The 12,635-nt window shown below is 43.9% G+C and overlaps 1 protein-coding gene across 1 annotated transcript; it reads right to left on the bottom strand.

Annotated features, from left to right (window-relative positions):
• Positions 1-620: 620 nt before the first annotated feature.
• Positions 621-11,673, bottom strand: RGS1 (regulator of G protein signaling 1). Its single transcript, XM_056867525.1, has 5 exons — positions 11,576-11,673; positions 10,362-10,448; positions 7,398-7,459; positions 2,885-3,048; positions 621-806 (listed from the first exon to the last, which is right to left on the bottom strand). Exons 1-5 carry the CDS (start codon positions 11,671-11,673, stop codon positions 621-623), a joined length of 597 nt encoding a protein of 198 aa, XP_056723503.1.
• Between the last annotated feature and the right edge of the window lie 962 nt (positions 11,674-12,635).

The following is a 12,635-nucleotide window of genomic DNA, read 5'->3' as shown; positions in this document are numbered from 1 at the left end:
TCTAAATTACAGAAACCGTGTATGTATTTAAGACCATAAAGCCATACGTATCTTAACATATTTTATGTCAGCAATAGTAGTCTAAACAATCCCTTTCACTCTTGGTTGCAGATTGAAGCTCCCCACCCCCAATAACTTTGGTGTTCCTCCCATATCTCCAGCAAGCAGAGTAGTTATTTCATAAGCCTAACTTGCAGAGCAGGACTTTCCCCACCAAATGAGCCATCATGGATTTAACTTTCACATCAACGTCCGACACTTCTGATTCAGTGCTTTTCAGCAAAGCCATCCAGCTATATAGAACCAAAGGATGAGAAACCGATATATATGTGAACTGGCCCCTAACAATATGAATAAATGTGCTTGCACATCCTTTCCATATGACAGTAGTTGTAATAAGTGTGCAGGACCTAACATGAAAAGTGATGCTTAGTTCGTTGCTATCAAGACAATAATCTCTCTTCTTTTCGCACCCGTGTCCAGGGAGATTTTAGCTCAGCTGCCTCTTGCAGACCTGTCCTTGTTTCGTGCCGTTTCCACTTTCCCTGTTAGTCCCAATCCCTACTTTCCAGCCCAATCATGCTTCAGATTTATGCCAGAGAAATTTATGAGCCATCTTTTCACTTGAGACTGTTGCACTGAACTTTGCTTAACCGATTAAGGTAGAATCTGGATTTGAGGAATCTTGGATAGGAGTCTTTCTCCATAAGTACGTATACAATTTTCTGTGCTTCATCAAAGCTAGAGGGTGTTGGATTTTGAGTCTTTCGAGCTGTCGCTTTTCTTGTATGGAAGTCAATGTTGATCTAGGAAGAGCAAAATCATACATCAGCATCATTTAAAACCCTATCTTTTTGGCATTGTGGTATCTCATAGAGAAATATAAAATTGTGATGGAATTAAGGAATTGTGATGCACTTCCATGTCATCTAAGGATGCACATCTAGTACAAATTACATTTGCCATGTGTTGCACTTTAGCTCTGTTGACGTAACAGTGAATCCACATACAACTAGCATGTATGTGGATTTGTCTGCTTGTAAGAAAGAGTCAGTGCACATTCACTTAAAAATAAATCCTGGGACCAGTACCTGGATAATTGTGGGGTTCAAATCATACATTCAGCTATACAGGCAATTATTATAGCATGAGTGCATGTATAAAGAAAAATCAAGTGCATGCGTGCATTGTGCAGGTGTTCCTTGTAACTTATGAACAGAGCTCTTAAGGGAGCCAGAACTGGCCTAACTGTTAGGTAGCTGGGCTATGGGCATTAAAATTTTGTTGCTTGTCTTAACATATGTTAACCAGCTATGGATGCCAGCCTTCAGGTGGGACCTGAGGATCTCCAAGAATTACAGCTCATCTCCAGACTGCAGAGATCATATCCTCTGGAGAAAATGTATGTGTTGGAGGGTGGACTGTACAACATTGTACCCCACTGAGGTCCCTGTCCTCCCCAGGCTCCATCCCCAAATCTCCAAGAGTTTCCCAACTGGATCTGGCAACCCTATCCCCCCCCACCCCCTGCTGGTGGCCAGGGGGGACCTGGCAACCTTATGACCAGCACAAACATAATCAAGAGTTGAGCGGAATACTGTTTTCTTATTTTCATTTTTAATTTCAGGAATTTAATTATCACACCACATTACTAAATTTGTACTAAACACTGTCTCCAGATGAAAGCCAGTTCCAGGATTTGATGTGCCCTGGGCAGATAGTTCCCAGAGTCCTCCTCTCCTCTTCTGGTCACCACCAGACTCCCAAACACACCCTCCTTCCCCTGCCCACTTGTGAGCTCTCCCACTTCCTATGCTGACCACTGCCTGCAGCCCTTTCCTCCAGTGGCACTGGGCTCTTCATGTAGCCGGGAGCACAGTGTAGCAAATAAGTGAGTACAGGGGCATCAGCAGCAGTGGGCCCTGCCAGAAGCCCTGGCAACTGTCCCACCCCAGGGTATGCTGATGCTGGCTCAACTCCAGATTCCTGGAACTCATCACTGATATAGCTCAAAATCTATGGCTGGATCCTCCTACTTTTAGACATTGCACTGTTATAATAATTCACCTGGATTTTCCTAGCATTCCCCTCCTGGATTGTTGTGGGCAGTGAATAATGCAGTATCTAGTGATGTGTGAATCTTACACCTGTTTCTTTGATCAACATGCACTGAGAAATTGGATAAATTCCAAAATGTGGGGAGTAGCTCCCTGTCTCCAAGACATTAACATAGTTGAGGCAAGCACCCACGGGAACAATGGCACTCCAGGCTGTTGCCTGCTTTATCTCTATGGTAGGGCCAGCTGTGAAGAGGGGGACATGTGAAGTTTTGTCATACTTGTGTGCTGAAGGACGTCAGCCTATTGTTTTTGGGTTTTCTGTCTGTCTGTCTGTCTGTCTGTCTGTCTATCTTTGCAGTGATTGTTTGGAGATGGCTGACCCCTTAAGACTTTACCCTGTTGAACACTCCTAATTGTGGCATTTGTTCTGTATGTAAACTAGTTCTTAGTAATGGTTCAAATGTAATGTGAAGATCTGTCCTTAGAAAAGTATCAGACAAGTGGTACCAAGAAGAACATTCAAATAGTACCACTAGGAAAGATTTCCTGTGATAAAAACTATGCATGTGATAACTACCATGCACCATACATGTTGAGAATACTTTATTATTAATAGCTTAATAAATACTAATGATGGTGATGATGATGATGATGAGGATGAGGATGATGAATGGTATGATCCTCACACAGGGCCAATTAAAACTTCAAGATGGGAGGCATTTATTTGAAAACAGCCATGCTGTTGCTCAGAGGGGTCCCTTTCTGTTGCATGCTTCTCAATGTAGTGGTACCCCTACACCTTTGTTTTCTGACTTAGAACTTACTTGCTTAATAGCATCTGACTGGACAAACTCCTTGTAAATCTTCACTGCCTTGTCATATAAGTGATCAGATTGGGTTTTCTTGTAGTCTTCACAAGCCAGCCAAAAATCGATGTTTTCATCACTGAACTCAGATTTCAGAAATTCTCTGAAAGCATCTTGGCCACCTGCAATGAATTGAAATAATATAGTGGCTTTACTAATTATCTTTATCTTTACTAATGATGTTTAATAGAACAAAACAAAATTAATAAGAACCTAAGTTGGTTAAGCTCTATTCCAGCTACCATCTTAGGAGCTGGCCTTCTCTGCAGTAATATTGCAGCTGTCTTTTCAAGGAAGCCCACCAACCCACTTTGCTTAATTTTGGATGTTATACATAGTTGTTGTTAAAGGGGCTCAAAGCCATGTACATTGTTTCCTCACATATATTATGAGTCTGACTGAGAGATAATATTTATGAGAGGCCTAAGGTGTTTCTCCAAGGGGAGAAACACCTAAAATTGCTGTGGCACCACCTGTAGGCCAGTGTGCTTTGCTTCAGCTTGGCCTTGGGCAATCTCTGTTGCTGCTCTGCTTCTTTGGAATAGTTTGCAGAGCAAGTGAGGGAAACATGACCTTTACAGCAGTTCAGGAAGTTATGCAGAGCAGAATGATATAGATGAGTCTTTGAAACTGTTGGCTGTGATGGTTCATCATTTTTATTTATTTATTTATATTTTACTGTATTTATACCCTTCCTTTCTCCCCAAGGGGGGCCCAAAGTGCCTTATATCATTCTCTTCGCCTCCATTTTATCCTCACAACAACCATGTGAGGACGTTTAGACTGGGGGAGAGCGACTGGCCCAAGGTCACCCAGCAGATTTCCATGGCAAAGTGGGGATTCGGACCTGGGTCTCCCAGATCCTAGTCCAACACTCTAACCACTACCCAATGCCGGCTCTCTGTGCTGAGTTTTGTGGATCCAGTTCCCTTAATCTTACAGGGTATGTATGTACTTATTATCATTCTTGATGGGCATTTTTTTTTCGATTTGGCATTTAAACGGCTTTGAGACTTGAAATCTGGAGAAAAGGCAGGTCTGAGCATTTTAAATAAATGAGGTCCCTCTGTGAGACTGATGGGTGGATGGTTTTTTTTTATTATGGTCTCTTGACAAAACTTTATCCTCCACTCCACAGTGATGGCGCTCTTTTAAGCTTTGTTAGGGTAGAGTTTTAAATCTCCTGAGGCTCCGTTGTTTTATTGTTAGCTGTGTTATGGGTTTCAAAGTGCCTATGAGTCACCTGCAGTCTGGTTTCATTTAAAATAATCATAATCTACTAGCACATTTTTTTTAAAGACTTGGTGGGAAGAGAACACACCCATTTGTCTTGCTGTTGGGAAAGAAAGTGGTAGTGAGAATAAGGTTTCTGATCCGTTTTCTCCAATGACTAAACTTTTGGCTCAGCAATCCACATGACCCCATCAGATAAAAGTCGAGCACTGGTTTTTGTAGAAGCCAAGCTATAAACTTCCTATTTTTGGAATGTTTTAAAGAACAGTGTAAATCAAGAATATACAACACATGCATTGCTAAGGTGAACATTGCCCACTATCAACAGGCCAGTCATTCAATAAACCTCTGCCTCTGGCAGATGCCGCCTCTGGCAGGCCACAGTGTACCTGGCTGTGTTTGGTTTGGTCGGTCACATGTTATGCACACCTGACCAAAGTGAGTGTCCATCGGGAATGATTTTTTTTTTTGGGGGGGTAATTTATAGGGTTGCCAAGTCCCTCTTCGCCACTGGTGGGAGGTTTTGGGGCGGAGCCTGAGGAGGGCAGGGTTTGGGGAGGGGAGGGACTTCAATGCCATTGACTCCAATTGCCAAAGTAGCCATTTTCTCCAGGTGATCTGATCTCTATTGTCTGGAGATCAGTTGTAATAGCAGGAGATGTCCTGCTATTACCTGGAGGTTGGCAACCCTAGTAATTTATCTTGCGGTTGGCAACCCTAGTAATTTATCTTGCTTCAGCCCATTAATATTAGGGTTGCCAACCCCCAGGTACTAGCTGGAAATCTCCTGCTATTATAACTGATCTCCAGCCAATAGAGATTAGTTCACTTGGAGAAAATGACAGTTTTGGCAATTGGACTCTATGGCATTGGAATCCCTCCACTCCCCAAACCCCGCCCACCTCAGGCTACACCCCAAAAAATCTCCAACTATTTCCCAACCTAGAGCTGGCAACACTAATGAATATGGAGTCAACCACTTGTTCATCCCAGGGGTCGGCAAACTCATTAGTCGAAAGAGCCAAATATCAACAGTACAACGATTGAGATTTCTTTTGAGAGCCAAATTTCTTAAACTATAGGTACACTGTTTATTAACTTAATAAACTTTAATTAAAGTTTTAAGTCTTAATTAAACTATAGGTACACTGAATAAAACTTGATATCATACTTAATAGTGATCTTATTTATTGATAAAAATTAAATTGTAAGTCCCTGCCATTTTCCTCTCCCTGTCTGGAGTCCTCGTCTGGAGGCCTGGTCCACCGCCATAAAAGCCTATTGGTAGACCTGGCCTTTGGCTGAGTCCCATTGGGAGGCCAGGTCTACCCATTGGCTTTCTTGGCAGTAGACCTGGCCTCCGGAGGCCCATAGAAGCCAATTGGTAGACCTGGCCTCTGAAGGGGGACTTTTCCCCCAACTCGGAGTCCAGGTCTATCGCCAAGAAAGCCAGTGGGTAGACATGGCTTCCCAATGAGACTCAGCCGGAGGCCAGGTTCTACCAAAGGAAGCCCGCCCCGCCCAAAAGCTGATAGGTGGGGGGGCAGGAACCGCCGAGCCGCCCGCCCAGCAATCGCGTGGCTAGAGGGGAGGGGAGGCTTTAGCCTCCCAGCCATTGAGGGCAAGGGAAAGGGGGACCTGGGCTTTCTCCATGGCGGGGGTGGGGAGAGAAAGCACGCCCGCTCGCCTGCTCTCTCACGCTCACTCTCTCTCTCTCTCTCTCAGGCACGCAGCTCCGCAGCCTGGCTGCCGGCGTGAGCGGGTGCGAGATCAGGGGCTCCGAACCAAGTTCGGAGAGCCACACTCAACGGGCCAAAGAGCCGCATGTGGCTCAGGAGCCACAGTTTGCAGACCCCTGGTTCATCCTAAAATCCCATGGATGCAGTTCAGGGAAGTATTATATATATATAAAATATTATAATATATATATATTATACTAAAGTTGAAAAATGGCTTTGCAAAATAAATATTTCACTCGGGGTTATACAAAGTGTAAGTATATAAAGTAAATTATTACTACATTGGCAGTTGCCAAATTTCTTTCCCAATCAATTAAGATTAAAAAATACTAATTTCCTTATGGGTTATTTAGATAGTTCCTCCCCCCCCCTTTATATTTTTTATTTTGGTCTCAGTGCGACATTGTTTAGGGCCGAATTGGTCATATGAACAGTAACATTAAAGTAAGTAAAAGCAAATTATGATAAAAACCAAAACAATTGCCGCGTCTCTGGGCTCTGACAGTTTTAGTCCAATTGAGTTGTGTTTAAGGGCTTAAACAGATCAGAAGATGATCAGAAATCTTCCTGTCTGTAAAAGACAACTTGCATGTAACTGAGATCTGGAAGCTGAGCAGGGACTGAAGAGGTAACTGCACGCAAGGATAATTTAAAACCTGGTTTAATGGGTTAATCTTTGAAACTCAAAGTACCGTATTTTTCGCTCCATAAGACGCACTTTTTTCCTCCTTTAAAGTGAGGGGAAAAGTCGGTGTGTCTTACGGAGCGAATGTGCGGACCCCCGCCCCTCCCGCCAGCCGGCTGGGTGCACCCGAACGCAAGCCGGCGTTCCCCGCCCGGACGGCCAGCTGGGAGGCGGGGTATTTAAACTGCTCTGCGCTGCCTGCCTAGGCAGCGCACAGCAGTTTAACCTCCCCCCCACCGTGTGCTTCCCATTCCTGAGCCTCGGGACAACAGTACTGAGTAGACAGTACTGACTTGGATGGACCGAGGGGGGGGGTCTGGTTCAGCATAAGGCAGCTTCACGAGGAGGGGCCCGTGGCTCAGTGGCAGAGCCTCTGCTTGGGCATAGCAGGAGGCCCCCGGTTCAGTCCCCGCGGGGCGCCTCCGCTCCCACCCGCCCCTGGCCCAGGCGAGCCCGGCGCTGCCAGGCCTCCGCTTCCCCCCCACTCGCTGCACGGAGGCCGGGCGGGGCGGGCGGAGAGCAAGGCCAGATCCCGCCGCCAGGACGATCCGCAGGCAGGCAGCACAGAGCAGTTTAAAGACCCCTGCCCGGCTTGTAGGGACTCCCTGGAAACCAGACGGGGGTCTTTATTTGGCAGAATATTTTTTCTTGTTTTCCTTCCTCTAAAAACTAAGTGCGTCTTATGGTCAGGTGCGTCTTATGGAGCGAAAAATACGGTAATCATTAATGAAGGCAACAGTTCTAGTGCTTGGTTCAGCCTCCTTTTAAAGATTAGATACTTCATCGTGTAAAGCTGTAAAAATAAAATACTTACACTGGGTTGAGAGAAGCATTGCTAGCGACTGGGACCACTGTGTGACTTCTTCTACAGAAAGCCTGAGAGGAGAAAACATTCAAGATTTAACTACAAGAAACTAAAAGTTGGCTGTATGAAATACTGTGCTTCTCTGGAAAAGGTTATTGGAATAATGTAAAAATTAAAAATTATTGAAACGTAAAAATTATCGGAAGAAAAGGATCCAGTGCTTTATCCATGTATCTATGTTTGTCATAGAGTCTACCATGAGAGAAATCTGAACATAAAAATAATTGATTTATCACTTTTACATCCCATTCTTTTTCCAAGGAGCTCAGAGCAGGATTGGATGAATGAAGCTGCCTAATACAGAGGCAGATTATTAATATATACAGCTCAGAATTGTCTACTGTGATTGGCACTGACTCTCCAGGAAGTAGGGTTGCCAACTGCCAGGTAGTAGAAGGAGATCTCCTGCTAATTCAACTGATCTCCAGCGATAGAGATCAGATCACCTGGAGAAAAATTGAACTCTATGGCAATTGAACTCTATGGCATTGAAGTCCCTCCCCAACCCCCTCCTTCCTCAGGCTCCACCCCAAAAATCTCCCACCAGTGGCAAAGAGGGACCTGGCAACCCTACAAGGAAGTGACCTTTCCCATTGCTGCTATCTGAAATTCTTTTGAATGGAAATGCCAGGAATTTAGGGTTGCCAGGTCCCTCTTTGTCACCGGTGGGAGGTTTCTGGGGCAGAGCCTAAGGAGGGTGGGGCTTGGGGAGGGGATGGACTTCGATGCCATAGAGTCCAATTGCCAAAGCAGCCATTTTCTCCAGGTGAACTGATCTCTATCGGCTGGAGATCAGTTGTAATAGCAGGAGATCTCCAGCTAGTACTTGGCAGTTGACAACCCTACAGGAATTGTATGCAACGCATGAATTCCACCACAGAATTAGGTTCGCTCCCATTTCCTATTTTATCCCCACAGCAAGGCAGGTGGAGATATTTAAGTCCTTTTCAGGACGTATTCTAAGGTGGGATAATGAACATGGAATCATGGGGACAAGTATGGAGGCTTCAACTGGATGGTGTGCTCCATGTGATTAGAAACCCTGCTTCTTAGGTTTGCAGCGTAGTGTAGTGGTTAAGAGCGGTGGTTTGGAGCAATGGACTCTGATCTGGACAACTGGGTTTGATTCCCCACTCCTCCACATGAGCGGTGGAGGCTAATCTGGTGAACTGGATTTGTTTCCCCACTCCTCCACAGGAAGCCAGCTGGGTGACCTTGGGCCAGTCACGCTCTCTCAGTCCCACCTACCTCACAGGGTGTCTGTTGTGGGGAGGGGAAGGTGATTGTAAGCTGCTTTGATTCTACCTTAAGTGGTAGAGAAAGTTGGCCTATAAAAACCAACTCTTCTTCTTCTTCTTCTTCTTCTTGTCTAACTCACCTATACCTGTATTTATTTAAAACTGTTATGTGCATGTAAGCTCTCTGTGTATGTTCCAAAGAATGCATGTAGGTGAAGTATGGAGCCTGCTGTGATTCCAGCCCCAGCACCCATTCACCCTATCCACATAGAAAGTTTGAAAAAGGCTAGATATTTGCATAAATCTATGTGATAAGTTTTGTGGTTGAGGGGGGATTTGAACCCATGACTCCTCCGTGTTCTGTCTACTAGTGTTGTACTGATAATACAAGGCCATTAATTGCAATAAATAATCATGTACTAAGACTTCTTAATATTAAAAAAGGTAACGAGACGTTTGATTCAGTTACAGGAAACTGAGTGGATCTACAAGAAATCTAACCATTGTGTGTGACTTCCTTTGAAGCTGGGCTCTGAAACTCTGTGGTTTCATCTGCAGAAGTTCATTTACTGTATCCCAGCTCACAGAGGTGGGAGGCTTATGTTAGTGAATGCATAAATATGTTCAGTAAGACATCCAGAAATAAGTTGCTCACAGACGTGAAGAACACATCACAAAACTGACACTACAAGAAAACTCAGAGTGAATTCACAAATCGAGGGGATACTCTTGGAGAGTTTCTCCAATCTAAGCCTGCTCATTTCAGTGGGTTTGGACCAAAGTTAACTCTGCATGGGATTTCACTGTGAATCCCTCAGGTCAAGGTCACTCTTCAATCCTACAGCATAAATTTCGGGTAGTGAAACAACATTTCACTTCTGCCTGATTCTCCCTAGCCTCAATTTCTTAACAGTTCCCAGCAACTGAAGAGGTTGTGGGAAGTAATACTGCAGACTTTCAGGTGTGGGGGTTGTGTTACTGAAGCAGTTGCATGACAGTAATAAAACCAACAAATGCAACTTTCCCCCAGCATGGAGATGCTTCATCTGTTGAATGTAGCTGTTCCTGTGACAGGAAGAAAAAAAGATGGCAGCATTCAGTTTTATTTGTGGGGGGGGGGGGCAATATCAAACTGTGCCTTGCAGGGATAGCTTCTTTTCCATGCCTGGATCTGGCATTCCTGAAGTCAGTTCATTGTATCAAAAAGAGGCATCCAGCCAGTTCAGTGGGTCCCAGATAAGGATCAGAAGACATGATGCCTATTGAGAGGTCTATTTTTATCTGCTTCAGGTGTGCTATGTAGTTGATAGGTTTCCCCTGCTCTTTCAAGAGAAGAAGTAGTAATGGCAATGGAAGGTATTCTGCCCTAGTGTTAGGGTTGTCAACCTCCAGGTACTAGCTGGAGATCTCCTGCTATTACAACTGATCTCCAGCTGATAGAGATCAGTTCCCCTGGAAAAAATGGCTGCTTTGGCAAGTGGACTCTATGGCATTGAAGTCCCTCCCCTCCCCAAACCCCGCCCTCCTCAGGCTCCACCCCAAAACCTCCCACCGGTGGCAAAGAGGGACCTGGCAACCCTGCCTAGTGTGGAGGAAGGTTTCAGGCATTGCATAGTGGGGTAGTAGAATATAGATCATTACTTCTACAGTACAATAACTATTATTTAATACTTACATTTCATGTTTAGAATTGGGGTTGCTGATGACTGCTGGTTCTATGTGCGGCACAACAGACATCAAAATGTTTTTCAGTTCTGTGCCCCTGAAACCAAAGAGAAATGCATATTCAGCAACTTATTATTATTACTAAATCTCGTGATGGCTCTGGTCCTGTCTGAAAATCCGGTTTGATTTATGGTTTCACCACATTCCAGATGAAAATAGAATCCTTTCCCTAGATTTTATAATTAGCCAAATTTCATCAACATATTGCCTGCTAATTGTGTCAATTGCATTAAAATGGTGTGAAGTGTAGAAGGTGCATAAAATGCTCTAAAAGAAGGATTTGCTAAATGGAATAGAACTTGGGACAAAAATGGTCTTCCTGACTATGCTTGGAAATTTAGAAGCACCCCCTGTCCCCCATATTCATACATCTTAATTTATTATGCATTTCTATAGCATCATCACAATATAAGCAAAAGACAGGCACCTGCCCAAGGAGGCTCAATCTAATTTAAACAGGTGAGGGGGATGACAGGTAATACATAGAGTTGGAAGGGACCACGAAGGTCATCTAGTCCAACCCCCTGCACAATGCAGGAAATTCACAACTACCTCCCTCACGCACCCCAGTAATCCATATCTCTCTATCTGTCTATTTAGTACATCTTTTTCTTGTACTTCCTCAACTTTATCTTCATAACATCCCTTAGGGGCAGTTTAAATTGGCCAACCTCTACTGGCCCATGGTCACCCAGGAAATTTTGGTGTAGAGTGGGTATTGAAACCAGGACTCCCAGTTGTTACTACTATATTCCATTATATTTTCCATACTTTATTGTTTGTTTTTAAAGCATGATCCAGCCCAAATTAAAGTTTAAGTCCCACTGGTTTCAATTAGAGAGGGTTGGATGCATAGAAAAAACCAGGCTTAATCCAGCCACTGAAACCTATCGGACCTGTAACCTACATCCATGCAGGTTTAATTATATACACACACCACAGGTTTTGCTCCAATGAACCAAAGCTTTTGGTTTTGTAACTCTGTTCACCCTTGAATCATGCATATTACAAACTATCTTATACTTTCATCCTGGTAGATACTTCATGGTCTTGGAGTATATCTTGTTGCCAGTGAACTCGATTGGTTGTATATAACTCCTTGCCCATAAGTTGCCCAGACTTGTTTTTGCCTAAAATTTACTTCAAAAAAGCAGCTATACTTACGTGATCTTGGTCTTCTTCTTATGATCCTTGCCTTCTGCAGCCTCGTGGTCATCTGTCATTTCGGTCGACCTGTTGTGCCATAAAAACATCCAAGGCATTTTTAAAAACTTTCTCTTGTAGGGTTGTCAACGTGTCGCTCTTACAGATCTAAGTGCCCTCTAGCTCCACTGATGGATTTATATACTGGCCCACAGCAGCAGACCTGTATGAAAAAGTCTGTTTATCACGCAGTGTTACCACAAGCAGAGAGGAACTTCCTTTTTTCTGCAGTGTCAATGACGTATAGATTTTTTTTTTTTAAAGTAGAGAGACACAACACTCCTGTGGTTGTGGTTAAACTGGATGAAGGTGGATCTCTTTGGTTACAGAAACATATCAGAAGATAATCAATTAAAAATAAATTCTGATAATTGTTACATGAATTTTATAGTGCTGGAGGAGCCAAAGCTAACCCCATCAATTTCAGTGGTGGAGGGCTAGACATGTTCTCAGATTTAACAATGCTTTACTTTGGCCAGCTGGAGAATATTCCAAATGCTTATTTGTGGCTTATTTTTGAAACAGCTACTTTTGAGGACACCGCCCCCCCCCCCGTGTGATATAAGAATAATGCATAAAAGTATTTGCAGATAATGTTCTCTGGAAGATTGAAAGACTGAAATAGATAGTGGGTCGAATCTCATGATCAGCTTGCACAGATCTTCTCTGCTTTCTGCTCTCCCCAACAGTCATTTATGATCCCAGGAATGATTTCGCTGGGGTTGTCGGGCCTGCATGAAGCCACATGGATTCATTGGCTGCTGTGAGGAAGTATAAGGGGGCAAAATCACTCCGATGTCATCCATCAGTGGAGTGCCACTGATAAAAGAGGCACCTCTGCCAAGAGAAGAGGCAGGAAGGTTGATTTTGTCCCCTTTCCTTACAGCAGCCCACTGTACTCCATCTATGATTGCCATCTTCCAGATTGCCAAATTCCAAAAAATCCCAGTCATCACGTTTTAACCTTCCAGTCTTTAATCTTGAAAGACATAGACAAATTGGAAAAAAGAAAAGCCAACAG

Source organism: Euleptes europaea, chromosome 2 (assembly GCF_029931775.1).
Source record: "Euleptes europaea isolate rEulEur1 chromosome 2, rEulEur1.hap1, whole genome shotgun sequence".
NCBI lineage: Eukaryota > Metazoa > Chordata > Lepidosauria > Squamata > Sphaerodactylidae > Euleptes > Euleptes europaea.
This window is presented reverse-complemented; position numbering and strand designations above follow the sequence as displayed.